Source organism: Blennius ocellaris (assembly GCF_963422515.1).
Source record: "Blennius ocellaris genome assembly, chromosome: 13".
NCBI classification, from domain to species: Eukaryota; Metazoa; Chordata; class Actinopteri; order Blenniiformes; family Blenniidae; genus Blennius; species Blennius ocellaris.
Genome location: NC_137662.1, coordinates 12,059,552 through 12,078,792, shown reverse-complemented (window position 1 = coordinate 12,078,792; position 19,241 = coordinate 12,059,552). Strand labels below are relative to the sequence as shown.

The 19,241-nt window shown below is 42.5% G+C and overlaps 1 protein-coding gene across 10 annotated transcripts in view; it reads right to left on the bottom strand.

The window, feature by feature from the left end:
* Nucleotides 1-165: 165 nt before the first annotated feature.
* Nucleotides 166-19,241, bottom strand: part of tacc2 (transforming, acidic coiled-coil containing protein 2) — a 46,153-nt gene continuing 27,077 nt past the window's right edge. For 8 of the 10 annotated variants that reach the window (XM_080507753.1, XM_080507755.1, XM_080507754.1 and 5 more), the window contains 16 exons: nt 13,568-13,671; nt 11,711-13,127; nt 10,536-10,593; nt 10,235-10,442; nt 9,785-9,834; nt 9,557-9,666; nt 9,128-9,281; nt 8,579-8,725; nt 8,142-8,234; nt 4,842-4,991; nt 4,686-4,762; nt 3,563-3,606; nt 1,679-1,839; nt 1,443-1,549; nt 1,036-1,156; nt 166-941 (listed from right to left, as the gene is read on the bottom strand). In XM_080507753.1, the coding sequence (XP_080363879.1) occupies nt 876-941; nt 1,036-1,156; nt 1,443-1,549; nt 1,679-1,839; nt 3,563-3,606; nt 4,686-4,762; nt 4,842-4,991; nt 8,142-8,234; nt 8,579-8,725; nt 9,128-9,281; nt 9,557-9,666; nt 9,785-9,834; nt 10,235-10,442; nt 10,536-10,593; nt 11,711-13,127; nt 13,568-13,671 (3,067 nt within the window). In that variant the 3' untranslated portion in view covers nt 166-875. The remainder of the gene's footprint in view (nt 942-1,035; nt 1,157-1,442; nt 1,550-1,678; nt 1,840-3,562; nt 3,607-4,685; nt 4,763-4,841; nt 4,992-8,141; nt 8,235-8,578; nt 8,726-9,127; nt 9,282-9,556; nt 9,667-9,784; nt 9,835-10,234; nt 10,443-10,535; nt 10,594-11,710; nt 13,128-13,567; nt 13,672-19,241) is intronic. The other 2 variants (XM_080507757.1, XM_080507758.1) reach the window with 2 other exon arrangements.

Here is a 19,241-nt window from a genome sequence, read left to right as displayed (position 1 = left end):
TGAATTTACCATTGTGCCTTCTATTTCCCCTCCTTCTATTCATCTGCATCATTTTAAGAACTGCTTAAACCTAACCAATACCACCGTGGTGTGCAATATCTCCCATGGAGCACCATCTGATGCCAAGGACAAAAACAAGGAAGAAGAAGAGCGAACGCAGCAGGGCGGTATTGCCATCTTTTATTGCACTTTGTAAGCAGATGCTGTACAGTAGCTGTGCAGACAAGTTATTCCTCAGTGTGACAAACGGTCATCGCAGGATTATAGAACATTTCCATTCAAAATTAAATTACTTCTGGTCACAACTGAATACAGTTATCATATCAAAATAAAATCCTCAAAATTCCATCAAAAAAAAAAAAAAGCTATGACAAATATCTACAAGGACACATGAGGAGAGCGGAGGATGACAAAACAACTATCAAAAATGCAGATGAGTCTGCACTACGGTATATACAAAACATTAAGAATTATTTTCTTTCTCTCTCACATGCAAGAAGCTATTATGACTGTTTGAGTTCTTTAGTGGATGAACATTTGACAAGCATATCACAACTCTCACACACACACACACACACACACACACACACACACACACACACACACACACACACACACACACACACACACACACACACACACACACACACACACACGTGATATGGGAAATATTCTAAACCTTTAAACCAGACCCCTGATACAGCACGATAAATTGACACATCAAAAATGTACACAGTATTTAAAAGGAAGCCGTTGCTGTGGATCCTGTTTTCTCAACATCAGAGGAAAAGTAAACCCCCACGATCACTTCAGCTGTAGATGTTCCTCGGTGGTTGGGATCTCTCTTCCTCTGTACTTCTGTTGCGTTGCGGCTGCTAACTCTTCCCCATCTTGGCAATGAGCTCGTCGCAGATCTTTGTTAATTCTTCGATCTCCTTGTTCTGAAAAACAGTAGTTTCACATTTCATATGCCTGATACTGTATAGATATTAAAAAATGTTGGGGGTTTTTTTGTCATGCAATGTTGCATCAGACCTTTTGCTCCAGAGTGCGCTCCAGAGAGTCCACCTTCATCTGCTCTTTCCTCAGACTGGCCTGATAGGCTGTCTGTTCCTGGTTGGCCTTGACTCGCACCTGAGCTATCTCCGCATTGGCCCTGGAAACACAAAAGATATTGAGTGAGAATCCTGTTACCTCTACATACATTTTCAGAAGCCTGGAAAGTCCAATGAAAGCAAAACCTCAATTTGACCAACACAAACAGAATTAATCTTCAGAAATGTAAAATACGTGGAACATATCTAATCTATAGAAACAGCTAATTGCATTGGCTTTTTGCCAAACATATTTCAGTTGAGCATTGAGCTATTATGCAGTTACTGCAGTTCCTTCCCTTTGAGATAACAATACCTGCATAATAATAAGGGTGTGTATAGACTTACTTGTCTAGTTTCTCCTCCGCATGAATCTTCAGAGCCTGATATCTCTGCTCCTCCTTGCGGACCCTGGACAGATACTCCTGTGCACATTTCTTTAAGACCTCTTCGTTCTGAGGAGAGTGAGATATCTTAATTACTTGCCATGTGGGGGGTAAATCTAAATCAAAGATGACTTACAAAACCGGTCATGCAGACAAAAAAAAAAAATAGTAATTAGTTGTGCATCATTTGTGCGTTACCTTGCGGAAGCCTTCGAGCACATCTTTCATCTTCTCGTAACGCCGGAAGAGGTCGGCCAGAGACTTTTCCACAGAGTTGAGGTCGGCTAAAGCCTGGTCCTTCTCCATGATCAGCTGCTGGATGGTATGATGGGAGAGAGACTTCTCTTGCTGGTCATCCTCTGGAGGACAGAAACAAACATCACATTAGTCATCTGTCTATTGACAATGAAGACGAATGTAGCGGGTACATGTATTATTCAACCACATTCAAACACAAACAAATATATACTTTTTGCCACTTTTGGCTCCATGTCACAATGGATTTGTGGAGTAAAAGGACGTAACAACATTTTATAAAACGCTGTGTTATACCCACATAGCATGCAAACAAAAACACTGACCAATGGAAACACCAAAGACACTCGTACACCAGGGAGACAGAACTGCTCGTCGGTTTGCTACGAGTGACATCTGGACCAAAGTTTGGCATTTTATGGACACATGGGGCCTTTTGGTTGACCACGACTGACTCAAATGATGTCAATCCAAAATTCAGAATCAAATGAAGATTCATATGCATGATGCATGCAATGAAACTGCATTACTGGTATATTTAAGGTGGGATTTTTTTTTTCCAATGTACATGGTTGTTGTGGGAGTATCTTTACCCATTTTAACTAGTAAAGTTAAGATAAATATAAAAATATTAATATTAGAAATAGAAACATACTCACAGAATGTAGACTTGATAACAAAAACTGGAGATTTGAGGTTCAGATACTGAATATACTGTTTGGAAATGTATTAACTTCAACACTGCAATGTAATCCTTGTTTTTTGTGTGACCCCCTCAGAAAGTTAAAATTGCTCATCGTTCTAGACCCAAAGATGACCAAAGCCTCAACAGTAGTTCCACCATGTCTTTTCTTTCCATCAGCTGGGGCAAGCAACATGAATAACTTATTAAAGCTGCATGAATGCGAGCCTCTTCAATCATAAGCAAACTGAAGTTGCTCATGCACGACTTTAAATGTACACCTGATCAAATTTGCATGATTCTTTACCAAACATGAGCAACTGGAGGATAATAAAAAGTGAAAGTAAAGAAATACCAGAAGATTCTCTCTTTATTTGACCAAAAAAAACAAACAGCAAATGTCTCAAATTTACTAGACGAAGCGCAACAAAATGCACAGACATATACGTCACTGGATGAGGTGAAGAGAGTGAGCCTATCTGCTCCACTCTCTGATGGATGGGTGGATGGAGCGATGCGAGCTGACAGACGCAATGAAGGGCATTTCTGCTTTACTCACCTGGCATGCCTGTCAGGGTTTTCAAATAGTAAAGGGGCAAAGATGGGAGCAGAACAGAAAAGAAGGGACTGTGTTAAGTCAAGCTGGGAGGGCAAGGCACGTGAGAGAGCCGAGTGTTAGAGACAAATTGTTCCTTTATGTGACGGTGCCAGAGTACAAACTGAAATTAAATGCCGGCAGAAAACAAATTTTCAGGAAGGTCCAGAAGTGCCAAAGATGATGTAGGTCAGAGCAACAAATAGTGATTCTGAGCTGTGAGCTTGCAGTGAAAGTCAATGAGACCAGTGAAGCTGTACAGTGAGTACTTCCCTTTCCACCGACACCAGAATATACTTCATGACAATTAAGTGTGAAAGCAAACATGGAGCAAAGCTACCTTGTTGAAAGGGTTGAAAATATTGACTTGTCTGAAGTCAGTGGCGGGGGGAAAGGACTCACAAAATATTTAGTCTGTCACTCAGATTGCTAATAGGCAAGTGCAAAAAATAGTGGCAGAGATGGAGTCGAGACGACTGGTAAAAAAATTTTTTATTACTGTGTTCTAAAATCTACAATTCACAGGTGAAAAATTTAAACATGAACTCACCAATCATCTGGGAAATGGTCTTCTCGTACTCTGAAACAATTCTCCTATGGAGGACAAACAGTGAATGTTCAATATGTGGGTCTCTGTGTGTGTGGGTCTCTGTGTGTGTGTGTGTGTGTGTGTGTGTGTGTGTGTGTGTGTGTGTGTGTGTGTGTGTGTGTGTGTGTGTGTGTGTGTGTGTGTGTGTGTGTGTGTGTGTGTGTGTGTGTGTGTGTGTGTGTGTGTGTGTGTGTGAGATGTATTGACATTGTATTCAAATACATACAATGTCTGTATTGTATACAGACATTGTATGTATTTTGTAGACATTAAAAAAAAAAAAAAAAAAATTTTAATGATTTGTTATGACTTCTCGTAGAGGATAGATTCCCTAAACAGTGTTTCGCTTTTCATTTCCTCTCTTCATTCAAGTCTTGTCTCCAGAAGTTTCCCCGGACTCCAATCAAAAGGCCAACGGGACCAAACAGAAGGCTTTGTTTTGGTAAAATCAGGTTGCTGAATGTAAGAGGATTGATTAGCCATGCCTCCCACTTAGCCTCTTAGCCCCTCCTTATCCACAGTCCAATCAGTCAAATGAAGTAAGCGCTGTCTTATCCATACTGAGAAGGGGCCAGCTGGACTCACACCCACCACCTGCTGACAGAGAGTACGGTAGCATCTCTCTATTTTCCCTGGACCCCAATTAGGAGCCTTTGGTCGAACCCGAATTGATCATCTGAGAACAATTGTAGTTAAAGCCTGCAAGATTGTCGTATAATCCAAATGACAGCAACTTTAAGCTTGAGACATTTTCTTATATTCTCTCTTATATGTTTCAGCTGTAAAATTGACATATATAATCTAAAACAATTATATTTTTCTCTCCTGCACCACCAAAGTGTGGCGATAGTGAGACATAGATGGAGCTTCTTAACTGGCTCCCAAGCATAGCTTTCTGTGGCAGTTCAAGCATGTTAAACTGATCAGCGAGTTAAATACTGATAATGGGTGACTTGGGCGACACATGGTGTCATGAACACAATTATTTACCAAAAGCGCCCGAAGATCTCACGCCTCAGCGGCAGTGTGCGGATGTGACACTGGAGGGATGAGAGCGAGAAGCACAAAAAGTGTGTTTTCTTACCTCATCTCCACCACTTCCTGACGGCTGCCTTCATACTTCCTCTGCCACTCCAAAACTTCTTTCTCCTTTGAGACAATCTGAGGATAGTGACAAAATTAAGTATGAGTTGCTGAACTTAATTTAGCATCTGAATGTGAAGAAACACTTTGGTGGCACCTCTTCTCGCGCGATGCCCAACGAATGGTCCAGATCTCTGGGTAGATGAGGGCTCTCCGCTTCTATGTAGTTGGTGCTGGTGGTGGTCGTCCTGGCATACAGCGAGTTCTTGGATACGGCATTCTCTACAGAAGATGATACGTCTCTGTGCTGCTTCCAGGAACCAAGGAGGAAGAGGGACAGGAATGGAAACATAGCCCGTCACAAACCAGATAAAGCGGTTTATGGGAGACCCTCACCCTCGGGCTCACACGTGCATTCTCAACAGGAATCCCGAACCAAGCCACAAGGCAGCATCAAAGTGTATCGAAATGTACCACACAGCAAAATCAATATGTAAATGAGGCAAGCCAGTGATGTTCCTGAAGACTTGGTCAGCTGCCACATGATTGGATGAAACAGTCTTCATTGCCACAGTATTAGCCATGTGACTGGCTGATGCTGCCCCCAGCTGAGCGGTCATTATCACCTGCTCATTGCAGTAGCTTTAATGAAGTCGGGGCCAGGCAATGCAGAGAGGAGCAGCTGATCGTACACAGGAGAGGGCAGACCGGGTGGGGGTGTGGGGGGTGGGGGCAGCGATGTTAGAGCATGTCACAAAACTGGTTTTACCTGTTGTGATTAGTGTCTTTCAATAAACTGGAACCTATATTTCCCAACATTTTCATTTTATACAAAACCAGTAAAGATGTTTTCTGTTAATATTCATAACCAGACATTTGCACCATAGAGCAATTTCAAATATCCCCATAATGCAGTTGGCCTCGTTAAGCTTCACAATCTGGGGTTCATAATGAAGGTTTTCAGATGTGTTTCATTTTGGTTGCATCATAAATATATATAGTTTATGTACGTTAAACACAAAAAAAATACATAAAGTTTATGTATGTTAACAAAGTTTATGTTAAAACTTGGCTTAATTTAACAAAATAAAATTTTCACCAATACATTTGATCTGATGTGAGTTTTCAGATTAAACTTGGGGATTCATATGACATTGAGCATTCAAACGCACCTCAAGACATTAACTCATCCTACTTTGTGTCTCTCACTACACTGACAAATATATTATTGTGTAATACTGGCTGTTTAGTCCCAAACTATACAAAAAAAGTTAATTCTTGCAAAAACCAATATATGTTCTCGTACCACTTTTGGTCCCCTGAATGTCTGCTCTGAAAGGGATTTAGTCATCCTTGGTAGAGCTGGATTACAGGAGGATTTGGTGAAACGCTGGAGGCTCACAGTGGACAAGGAGAAGGAGATCTACTAATACGTGGAGAAGAGAGTTAAGTGTTTGGTTTGGCTCCAGCAATAAATCCCTTATTCTGCTGAATGTGAGGATGAGTTGTGTTCAGGTAACCATGAATGTCTTTCATATTTAGTCTGACACAAACAGAAACATTAAATGGATAAATACAGACCTCTGGACCTGTGGTGATAACAATGACTCCCTCTGGATCACTTGTCAAATAAAAAGCATCTTAATTCCACTTGTAGGGGAATTCTTGGCATAACAAAATATAGATTTGGAGGAAATCTGCTTAAAACGAGCCTAGAATTGAGTGTTTTTGTTCCCTTCCTTTATGTTTGTCTCACAGAAGTCCAGCCTCACACACAATACACGATTTAAACTGGCAAGAAAAAAAAAATGCTTGCAAGTGTTTGACGAGGTGGGAAGTGTATTAATAAAAACTGTTAAACCTAATCAACGCCCACCCACTGAGACGAGTAAGTCCAAACGTATTTCTGACATGTAAATAGATTTTTTGTATATTCATAAGAAAAACTGAAAAGGGCACATCTGATGAGGCAGGCTTAACGTAATGTAATGTAACGGAACAACCAAACATTTTGTGCACTATGCAAACAATTTAAAATCAAAGAAACTAGGGATTGGGAGATGGTAAAAAGTAAACTAGATTTAACTGCCGAGAACAGGACACACCCACAGGGTACTAAGTACTACTTTACTAGACACAAATGAATCTTGGGTTTCTTGGATCTACTGCAGGTAAAGTATACAGCGCAGCCTCTTAGTATTTGGACAATGCTTTTGCCTCGGCAGCCCAACTAGGTAAATGGTAAATATCAGCTGTATAAACAAGGTATCGACATCCAAACTGGGCAAAACGTATAGAAAATAAAGCCATTTAATTTGAGTGTTTTAGGTAATTGGCTTGATTGAAGAAGTTCAATCAGTATAAAGTGTAAAAGTCACTCTTTTTCTCATAGAAAAAAATAGCTGCAGAATGTTGGACACAATGACAAGTGTCAATGACCAAATACTTGGACTGGGCGGTAGGTGAATTAGGACAGGCTCGGACCACGGGGGTTTCACTGGAACTGTCACTCTTACTTTTAATAAGGGGGAACCGTTGATATTCCACCGCCGGGTGCTGGGTTTCTTGAGTCGAGACTGTGAAATGTGTAGGAGAGTATAAGACATGAAAGGGAACAGGGTCGGGATGTACCTGCCCTGCGCTGCCCTAACTTCTAAAAATCCCCATCGACTTGACTTTTCACCTCCTCTTCTTTCAAACTTCTTTCAAATCTGGAAAATTCCCAGATTTTACTCAAACCAAATCCTGGACCACCTGCCGCTGTTTGTTAGTGGTGTTAGTCGGCCAAAAGGACCAAATCACAAAACGAGAATGTGACTGGGTATTCAAAATACTTGGAGGCACAGCATCGGTGCATGTGGAAGAGTAACTTAGGTGTCTCTTCTCAGTGGCTAATGCTCCATCTTGTACGAGATATTCCCAGTCACATTCATGCTGATGTAAGCCTGTCATGAACAGAAAACATGCATGTTTCTCAACATGCATAAAAAAAGGCAAGGTACTATAAGAAGCCACACCACTGTGTCCCCAGGGAGCCACCCTCTCTAGGGACTTGCTGCTAGTCGGGGTGGAAGCTGGAGGGAATAAAGCCATGTTAGAGATTTGATATGTGGGGAAGCAAGAGTGACTGTCTGTGGGTGTAGCGGTACAGCCACCTGGTTGATAAGGCCATGGGTTTCAGAGTCGCACTCAAAATAGTGTGATTAAGGGGAAGAGTAAGCAGGCTGAGACACACTCATGCGCACACACACACACACACACACACACACACGCACGCACGCACGCACGCACGCACGCACGCACGCACGCACGCACGCACGCACGCACGCACGCACGCACACGCACGCACGCACACCTGCATTTCCACGATCATTCATTCAAGATGCATCTTTTCTCATACAGACGTAGCCTCATACACGCTTGCATACAGCAGGTGCAGGCCAACTCAGCGCAGTACCTTGGGGGTTACAGTGGAGAGGGAAGGGCACTGAGAGATGTTTTTGGCTACCTGCAGAGCCTCTATCCGCAAGGTAGCAAGCACCAGCTCCTCCTTAGCCACACACATTTGGGCCAGAATTTTTCAGGGGAAGGGAGGAGGGATGCGGCCCAAGGATGAAAGAGCAAAGGGAAACATAAAAACTTGAGTTGAGCACGCACACTTGACCCTGTTCACATTTGTCTGACTCATTAATCTTTTTCTAGCGAGCAAGTTAAAAAAAAACTGCAACCAAAGGAGGAGCAGGGGAAAAAAATAAAATAAAAAGGCAGGATGTAATAACGTAACACGGTGGAAAATACATTTGTACAACAACATACACCCATACAGAGTCACATATCAAAGCCACAAAAGGGCTACCGTAACCAAGAGCAGTCACGTGTGGTCTGTGAACACACCTGTAGCTTTTGGGCGAATGCAGAGGGGTTGGTCTCGGCCAGGTCAGGCTCCAGGTACTGCAGGGGATCATCGCATTCAGACAGCCTGTCTAACAGGGTCAAGGCTGGGCCTGGAGCAGGGGCCTCTGTGTGGATCTGGCTAGAGGGCTACAAGGGTACCAGGGGGAGTACAGGTAGAGGACGGGGAGGAGGGCAGGGGACAGCATGGCAAAGCGCTGAGTGTTTTGGGTGGCAGCATTGGGAGCAGATTGACTAATTTAAAGCTGGGTACTAATGGGGAGAACTCCCTATTTGTTGTCTGGGACGTGGCTTTAATGAAAATCACCCTAACTGATCTTGTTTATGCTGGAAAGCTGAGTCATTGCCTCAGATAAAGCGCGTGCATTGTGGCTCTCTGTCACCCTCTTGTGACAAAACAACAGTATGACGTAAATGAAAAAAACTAAAAAATAACAAATAAAATACCCTGAAATGAGAGTGACTGCACACAACTATTTGAAAGCTACTCACTGTTTTCATTTTTTTTTTTTTATAACAGTCTCGTCTCACCTGCTCATCTCTCTCTGTGCTCTGTGTTCGACTCAGCGCCTCGCTTTCCCTCTTCCGGCTCTTTTCCCCCGTCGAGCCCTCAGGACCGGGCCGGGAGCTCAGCACCGGTGTCTTCATACCTGCTGTGATCTGGGCCTCCATCTCCTCAAAACTCCTGCAAGGTATGAGAAACCCAGCCACCGAGGGAGGGGAGAACAGGGTGTGACGTGTTATGTTCTGTATATGATGAATGAGTGTTAATGAACACATGGCAGAATGTATTGTGTATTGTCCTATTAGAGTCACTGTAGTTACCGTAATAACCCATATATCACAGAATAAGATGGAGACCATCACTTTCATATAAACATAACTAACATGTAATGCTGAAAAATAGCTACACGTCTTCTGAAAAATGCTGCAAATGAGAAGCAGGGATATATGTCTTACCCTGTGCAGGGAGAGCTGGGCTCAGATCCATGGGCACATGTAGTTTTATTTAATTTGTCAGACACTGAGTCCAAATTCAAGTACAAAGACGGCTTCTTCGCAGACAGGGGCTAGGAGACAAACAAAATAAATGTTTTTCTTGATAACAAACTTATTACAGATATTAAATAAAAAAATAAATATCACATTTAACAAACAATAAATCAAACTATCTAATCAAATACTTACTGGGGAAGCAGATCCTATCTTCTCCATGTACTCAATTTCATAGTCTTGCTCTAAAGAAAAATGGAAAACAATAAGGTATATTCTTCAAGAAAAATTCAGGAGAGACATTTATCTAGTGTTTTGTTGCGTTCTGATGGGATCAGCGGCTGGGCCAGAGCTGCCTGTCCTTTGATTCATATATGGGTTGAGCCACACAGCCTCTGGGAAGAGGTGGCTCTTCTGGAGGTCAGAGATCAACAGATAACTGGGGCACTAGGCTTATGTCACTATAAAAAGAAAAAAAAATCAATAATGCTGCCAAATGAAGAAAAAGCAGCCTGGCTGACTGGTGTAAATCAGGACTCATCCAAATGTGAGCTTTAAATTTCTCGTGAGCCTCACCAGTTTGTGGTGTAATTTGATGTCGACTCACTGTTATTTGGACAACGATTCAGACAGTTTATGCTTCACCTGGAGTTTCCTGAGGAAGACTGTTCTCATTGACGAAGGACGTTAGATCACATGGCTGAGGGAAGTCTTGTTGGTCTGAATTCAACTCTGAATCCACATTATGTAGGGCTGCCCACTTCTGACCGGTGGAGGAAGCCAGCTTCTCCTCGTCTGTGGCATGGTCATCCTGTGAGTGGAGGGAGTTTGGCTCGTCTGCAGCAGGCGCATCCTGAAACACATGGCAGGTGGGGAACTTTGAAATATAGTAAAACAAAATTGATATAGCAAAGAGGGAAAACAGTAATAAAAAGGAATCCCTTACCTGCGATGGATCGGATGATGGCGATTTCTTTGGTGATCTTTTCACTCTGAAAGTATTACTGATGGGGGGGAAAAAAATCAGTCACCAAGTTTTGGAGTCCTTCAACATAAAACTCTTTGTTAGACTTTATGTGGATCCTGGGTGTCCTGGCATACATATTGATATGAATTTATTGTGGAAAATTAAGAATCCAAAGACAGAAAATAACAGAAAAACTTCACTTTATGTGTATCATACTACTTACTGTGCATAGCTATTATATAAATATTGTAAAATGTTTGTGATGAGTGCTGGATGTTAAGTTATTACTGAATAGCGAAGGTTAATGATTGCTTTGTTATGATGCTCTGACCTTTTATTGAGACAAATGGTGTGGATTCTGAGTACAAGTGTTTTTGAAAATGCTGATGAAGGGTTCAAAATATAAAGCAAAATGATGAATTATTACAGATTAATTGTTACTTCATAGTTTCTTAATGTTCATGTATAAAAATTGAAATAAATAACAGAATTGGAGTGAGACTGCCCAAGGTAGAAACACAGTAATAAATTTCCAAGCGTTGTTTCCAATGATTCATACATAGTCCAAGCAATTTGAGCACTGTTACACTGACTTCAGTTGCTCAAGTTAAAACCTTTTAGAAAGCTGGTCACACCAAAACATGAAGTAATATTGTGCAATGTCCATCTTGCTTGTAGATTCTTTGAACAATTATGTTTCCATCTCTCACCTAAACATCAGGTAATTCTGAGCTACTCAAGTATGGACTGCAGCAGGAGTTAACTCAACTGAGAAACAGCTGAGATTACACCGTATATGAACTGCAGACGGTCAGAAATAAGAGGATTCGACAATTAAATGGGTTTGTTTGTTTAAAAAAGTGTGATGTTGTTGTTAATAGGAGGAGGGACAACATGCTGCTTTGAATTTAGCCTTGTGGTATTAATGGAATGAACTAGGATTGATGGCTGTGTTGTCCCTGTACTTACAACAAACAACATAGAGAGGACACACCCCTGGACTTCCTGTGACATATGAGAATACACAGACACGGGTGACAGAGAGACAGACAGAGGACACTGGCAGAGCAGACGACAGAAACAGGACCAAACACAGACAAACCCAAAATCCTAACAGACATTCCCACGTTTCATGAAATAACATGTAAACTTACGATTTGATAGGAGTTTTCTTCTTTTTGGCAGGTTTGTTCTGGTTTTGATCCTCCAGCTCCCCAATGTTGTCGTTATCATTTTCATTCTCATAGTCATTGGATGGCAGTTCAAAGGAGGCAGATGTTTTAGGAGGGGAACTGGACATGGTGTTGGAGGATTTGAAAGGGTCTATAGAGTCATCAAAGCTATTGGGGTCAAAGCTGTAAGACGGTCTGGAGAGTTTGGGGGAATTGGAGATACCTTTCTTTGATGAGAATGGGTTGAAGTTTGGATCTTCCCATTTGTCGGGCTCAAAGTTATAATTTGCTTTAGAGACTGGGATTTCATCTTCATTGCCATTCTGGGTTGCAGGTGTGTTGTTGTCCAGCTGCTCTGTCCGTGCTGGAGGCACCTTTTTCAGTCCCAGTTTTGGTTTTCTCAGAGGCATCTTGGCACTAGGCTTCTTGCCCACTTTCTTGACTGGAGGAGAGGCCTGCTGAGATGCCTCACAGCTCTCCTCTGAGTAGTCAAACTCCAGTCTTACGGGTTGACGCTTGGGTAGTATAGGTTGCTCCTCAGGGTTAGTTATTGGCTCTTTAGGAAGAGCCGGAAGACTCGGCTGTTGCGGTTCAACAGCAGGGACTGGAGGGCTCACTGGACGGACGGAGATCGGGGCACATACAGGACCTTTACGACCTAAGACAGGAGAGTTAGCAATCTTACTTCCTCCAGTGTTAAAAGGGTCGATGTTGTCAAAATTGTCTGGATCCCATTTATAGGAGGCGGTCGGAGGGATGGGGGATTCGTCAGTGCCAGTTAGCGTGCCAGGGAGAGGGGTCTCCTCTTGACACAAGGGTAAGGCGGCTACTACAAGCTTCTCCTCTTGGCTGGTAGTGTTGGTCTCCTCCGGCAGAGGAGGAGGAGTTTCAACACGGCTCTTCCTGGTTTTTCGAAGGGTTCCTCCTGGGCTCGGTGTTGCAGAGCCTACTTCTGGTTCCTCCGGAGCCTGAAGAGGGCTGGCAGTTTGGGGCTTGGCCCGCTTCTTGATTTCTGGGGTGCTGCTCGACGAAGCTGGCCTCGGACTCTCTGGGTTAGAGTTCTGTCTAAGGAGGGGCTTTTTCTTCACAGACCCAGGACGAACTTTTTTAGGTCTGCGGAGTGTCCCAGGGGCACTTTCAGTGCCGACACTAAAGGACTCAGAATGTGGACGGAAACCTCCAGATGCTGATCCGTCCAACAAGTCAGAACTATCTAACTCCCCACCCTGGAGGCTGAGAGAACGAGTGAGCGTGTGATTGGCTGAATCTGGACCAAAATAGTCAATGTTATATGCGCCACTGGCAGCAATGGGCTTGTTCTCATCAAAAGCAATGGATGGAGAATGACAAGTTGGACGAGCTGGGGTTAAATCAGGATCACTAACCGAGGCTTCTGCAACTGTAGAAATGGAGCGAGAGACACAGAATTTTGCATCAAGATTTCTCCTCTTACAAAGGTAAATAAACTCACAAATAAATAAAAATGGATCACTGCATTTTTAACTGCTCTGTGTGTGATCAGGGTCAGCAGTTAAAAATGGAGCTATATACACATTCAATGATGAGTGTGATATAAATAATTCCTTGAGGTAGGTGAGAGTGGGTGAGACAAATGTGAAAAAAGACCCAGGATGAGAGAGAAGCTTGAGGTCCTGTCTATTCAACATCCCAAAGTCTGTTCTATTCATTGAAGATTATCACTTTGAAAAAATGTGCTACCTCCTCCACTAGGTGGTGCAGCAATACTGATTGTTAAATCTACTTTCTGGCAATAGTGTCACAAACTATCCATGTGAATAAGAACTTGGCAAAAATCATGGAATAATTCTTCTACTATACCTTTGATATCAGATAGTTGTTCTTTCTGGAGCTCAATGGGGGGAACAGCTTTCACAGGAGTTGTGGATTCAGGGGTCTCAAAGGCTCCATCTGAATCTGAGCTCCTATAACAAAAGATAAGGACATACACACTGAGGCGCTACTGTGAATCATTCCAATATCCTTTCAACTTGAAGGATTTTACTGACTGCATCAGGATTGTCGGCATTAATAGTCACTAATATCAAGTGAGATGAGCGCCATCAGGTACATACTGTCGCTATGATTTCCATGGAGGTGTCAGTTAAAGAGATCCATAAGAGTGATATACTATGTAAATATAAAACAGCTTTACCAGGATTGTTTTTGAAGAGAAAAAAAAAAAGGATTTTGTTTCATTGCTTGTGGACTTTGCTGGCTACAGAAAATTCTGAATCGACAGTGAGGTGATACATAAAGCAAATAAAGATCCACCTGGGACACAGCACTACCCCATCACAACACCTAAGAGATCACTCATGCACTTAATAAAACCCCAACATCTAAAGATATTAGTGCAATAAATCAGACAGTACTGCCTGAGGAAATCATTGAGCCAAATAGAGAGAATTGACTTGATTTCTGCAAGACAATGACGACCATAAAATGTATTGATTCTTCCTCTTCCCTATATTCAATGCACAAATAAATCCACAAGCAAAGCCAGTAACACACCCATGCTGCCAAGCACAAAGCTCGGATCAATGCATGACTGTGGGCCCAGCCTCCCACTATGTCTCACCTCTGTCTGACCGGTTCCCCAGCAGCTCTGATCATGCTTTCATGACGTGAGCCCCAGGACAGATGCCGGAGGAGCCCAAGAGCTGGATCCGAGTCTGGGCTGTTATCATCTCCTGCCCCTCCCAGTAGTGTGTCCCAGCCCCAGCGAGCCCACTGCAAAGGAGACAGAGCCTGCCACGCACTCACTGCCATGGCTGCCGGTGGGCTGCACCTCTCCGCACCACGATGATGCTGCCACACGCACAGGTAGGCGTCCCCGGACTTATCCGATTAAGACTGTCGGATCTAATCGTTCCTCTCTCTCGCCTTTTATTTTCAGCAATCCAATAGTCTTTGTTTCCCATCGACGGGCGTTAAACGTTGCATCCCTTTGTCATGTGTAGCCACAGCAGCCCGTTGCCACTCCTCCCCAGTAGGAAATAATGTCTCCCAATCTAACTGAGACGGTCTGCAAAACCCACCTCCTGCAGTACAGTGGTCCGTCTCGCTCCCTCGCTCCCTCTCTCCCTCTCTTGCAGCCGTTCGCTCAACACTCCCCCCTCCTTCTTTCTCTCGCTCATTAGATTCTTTGCCGTTTCCACACAAAAGCAAGGTTGCTACCCACCAGCCGAACCACACCTGATAAAGTCCATCCTCATCATTTACTGCACTATATTTTATGCACACTATATCAATATAGTGTTTTCCATTCAGGGAATCCATCTGTCTATAATACAAATATATAAAATATAGGACATCCATACAGATTCACCACAAAGCTGTGTTCTGCATCCTGTGGGGGTCCTTTCTCAAAGATACAGGCTTGGATTGGATGAAAGCCTGTTCCGTGAGAGACAAGGGTGGGCTGAAACACCTGCTAGAGACCAATATGATCAATAAAGAACAAACTAGATCCAAATAGAGGATGAAAAGGTTTACACATTGGTGCCAAAAACTGAGATTTGTAGTTCACTTTTGCTGTCATGGTGAGTTTCTTCACTATCCCCTGGGTCACATCAAAGCAATAACATACAAGTGACAATATATTTTCACTGGCATTGTAATGCTCCACCAATAACAACCGACTACACAAAAAAACACTGGATTTAGAATAGAGCATACAATTGGAAGGGTTTTGCTGTTTATATGCTGTTTATCACTTAATATATTTACATTGAATCTGTTAAGGTGCAGTGACACCATATATGAGACAACACATGACCAATAAGAGAGCTGGGGCCCGGTGCATCCCAGCAGGATAAGGCTGGTCTGCCTAGTAATCCATCTGGATCAATCAGCGTGAACCACAGTCAAACAGAGACACAAGGACAGAATCCATAGAGTACATGCAAGAGACCAACTAAGCACACATGACAAGAAGTCAAACACATAAAAATAACACTACTTGGTAAATGAATCCGTTATATATATCATTCAGGTATTTATAAATTGTTAACATTTTTGAGTCAACATTCCAATGACACTTGTTTGAGAATGAATAAAAACATTACAAAGAAATTACAACTCCTTTCATTGTTCGGTTTATGTCCTTGCAGAGTACATTTGTCATGTAACTGCAAGCATAGTGTTTCTATGGCAACTGGAGGTTATTACCCACCATATGCTCTACTACAGTGGCGAGGCGCTAACAGTCCAACAATGACACACACAAACGCACACGCACACGCACACACACACACACACACAAAATAGTTTTCTCCTTCTAATGTCATCTAATAAATGTACAATAATGCAATCACACTATTTGCAGCTGCTGTTACCTTGTAGCCGAAAAAAAAGCAAAAACAAATTGGGTGAACAGTCATGGCATGAGGGCGAACAGAGACAAAGAGAGTAGGAGCCCCTCACAGGCTGAGAAGATTGCCTGGAGACAGAGACGATACAGCACGAGGCGAGAAAACGCTGCTTTTCAGACAGCCAGACATGTCTCTGACTCCAGCCAAATCCAAGAGTCTAAACAGCTTTTATAGAGCTGGAGGGCGCACTCTAACTAGCCACTGGGGACGGGAAGACGTATGGTCACCGACACATAAACCATAAACCACGTCACAATCAACATGCTGCAACCTGCAAGTCCAGATAGGTAATCCATTGATATTACAGAGAGGAAAGCAGGGAAATGTGACTGAATGAAAAATGATCAAGTGAAGAAAAAGCCAAGCATGAACAGACGCAAGCTGCTGGTCTACAAACAGCTGCGTGATTAGCCTCCATGGATTAACTCCAACTCCATCATCTCTCGCTTGCCACAGTCCTTAAACCCTCTCCATCTGGGCACCTACTGCCGTCAATATCTTTCCACCAGGCTCATCCTTGACCATTAGTTTTCCCAAATCCAATTCCCCATTTTCTCAAAAGTCTGTCTTCCCATTGTTCTCTCAACCAGTCGTTTGTGCTTTGCTTTTGACTTATATGTGATCTGTTGTTATTCTTTTGTGCATCTGGAATACTTGTACCTGCTCAGTGCATCAATAATATATTGATGCCAATGCATTACGTGACATCAATTAAAAATGAACAGCAACAACCAAAGCAGGGGACTGTTTTTTACACATGTTGCTATTTTTAATAACATTGTCAACTGTCTTACTTTCAACATATGACATGTTTCTATGTGTAATTAACAACATGCATGTCCCTGCAAGCTTTTTGGAATCTGTGCTGTATTTTGACCGAATGATATGAAGGGCCAGAACAGAAAATATGGCAAAATAATACATAATGATTAAATTTGGAGATTTTAAATTAAATTACATCAAACTAAACCCAATAATACACCAATATGGGGTAAATTCAATAGATACCAGGGTCAAATGTGTTTTAAATGACCATCATCTTTGGTCTGTGAAAACAACTTATTTTTTCAGAACTGATGGAAAGTGTGTCCCATACTAAACAATAGGGATTATGAGGCCAACAGAGGGAGCTCCTGAGCTTTCATACACATGGTGAATGACTGTCAAGAGAAGGGGTATTACATCATTACCACCAAACAAGATCATCCTCTTTTCAATGTACAACAGCTTCTCCGTAATAACAACAAAAATGTTATGTAGTCACAAGTGAGCAGATTGCAGAGGTAGAAAAACAGGACAAGCGCTCAGATTTATTTTCGGCAAATAATTTCTCATACAGGAAAAGATATGTTTAAACAAGCTCAACATGCGCTGCACAGTGCCTGTCTTTCTTTGCCATCTAGGCTGATCTCTAACACAAGTCTCTCGTGTCCTTCAGTCCAAGGAACCAACTCAGTCTCAAAACAACAAAAACCATTAAGACAAAAGGGTGTCAAACTGAGATAATCTCAAAGAGTAATACCTCACGCAGCCTAATCAGAGACAACGCCAGCAGATGGCACATTAGAGTAGAACAAATCAGGGTGAAGCAGAGAAGACCCCGTCAATAAGAGGGACGGGGGGGATTTGACTTTTGGGGTAAAAAAAAAAATTCTTAAAATTGTGGTAATGAAATAAGATGCAAAGTTTATTCAGATTACTGATGTAAACCTATCGGAATGCAGAAACCATAAAATTACCCCTCAAAAGATCAAACACATGTTGATTCAGGTAGACAGGATTTGATCATGCCTCTTATATGATGATATACTGTATGCATGTCCGCCAGCATCATCAGGGGAGCAGCATGAACCGATAAAGTCACTCAGACGAGGGGCAAAACATATTCCGAGACATTTTGACATATCTAGCTGGATAAATGAGAATACGCAAAATGATTTAAATCCCAGTGGACCAATATGAGAGTGCAGTGGTTAGCACTGTTGGTCCATAGTAACAATGTTCCTGGTTTGAATCCGTCGGCCAACAGAGCCTCCCTGTGGAGTTTGCATGATCTTCTTGAGCTCACGTGAGTTTTCTTCAGGCTCTCTAGAGCTGTCCCACAACACAAATGCATACATGTCTTGTGTCGATAATTGTTGACTTCAAATGAGCCATTTATTAGGCCTGTGTTAACCATGGAATGGACTGGCGACTTGTCCAAAGTGCCTTCAGAGCTTCAGCACCTCAGGGATAGATGGATGGACAGGCGCTTCATGAAAAGATTTTGAGAAAAGATGGAAGAATGCTGTTTTTACCCTCAGTCTATGCATCAGTTCTACAAACACATGTTGTATAAAGTTTCTTTTTTCTTTACTGAATTCATCCTACTATTAATCAGTCATTTCTACATCAACATGCAGTCCATTTCCTCTACCCTCTCTTCTGTTTCTTCCCTGGCTCTTTGTCCCTTGTGCAGTGGTGTGTCTGAGATATAAATAAAACAAAAAAGTGGAGCGGTCTTGCTCCGTGTCCCTCTCTCTCTCTCTCTCTCTCTCTCTCTCAATCTCTAACTCCCTCAACCAGTATTCCAGGGTTATCCTCCGCCCCCACACATCGTGTTCTATTTCAACACAGTCACCAGCTTCTGATCCCAGCAGTCGCATCATCCTTCCCGCCAAACAAAACATCACCCCACCAACCTCCAAACATCACTTTCTGTACTATGTTCTGGGTTCCCACAGGATTCCCTGAGGCAGGATTATGTTTCATGCTTCACACTGCACTGGAAGTCAAAGCACATCGGTGCACATTTGCACGTGCTCAGATTTCCTCATCTCTATTTACATCACAAAAGCAAACAATGCTGAAGTGTTCACTCAGGTGTACTGGATGGCGAAAACAAGCAAAGGTGAAAAATTTGTCCAACATGAATAATCAAAATGTTGGGTTTTTTTTTCAAAGCTTGAATGATTTTAACATCATTGATATCACGGGTAACTGGAATCTGCATCATAAAATCCCAAAGCCATTAATAAATCAGTAAAACCACCTTCCAGCCTCTGAATAAATTACGACCGTCTTGTTTTTGTTCTCTTCCACTCAAACCTCTGAACAGTATTAGACCGTCGAGCACTGCC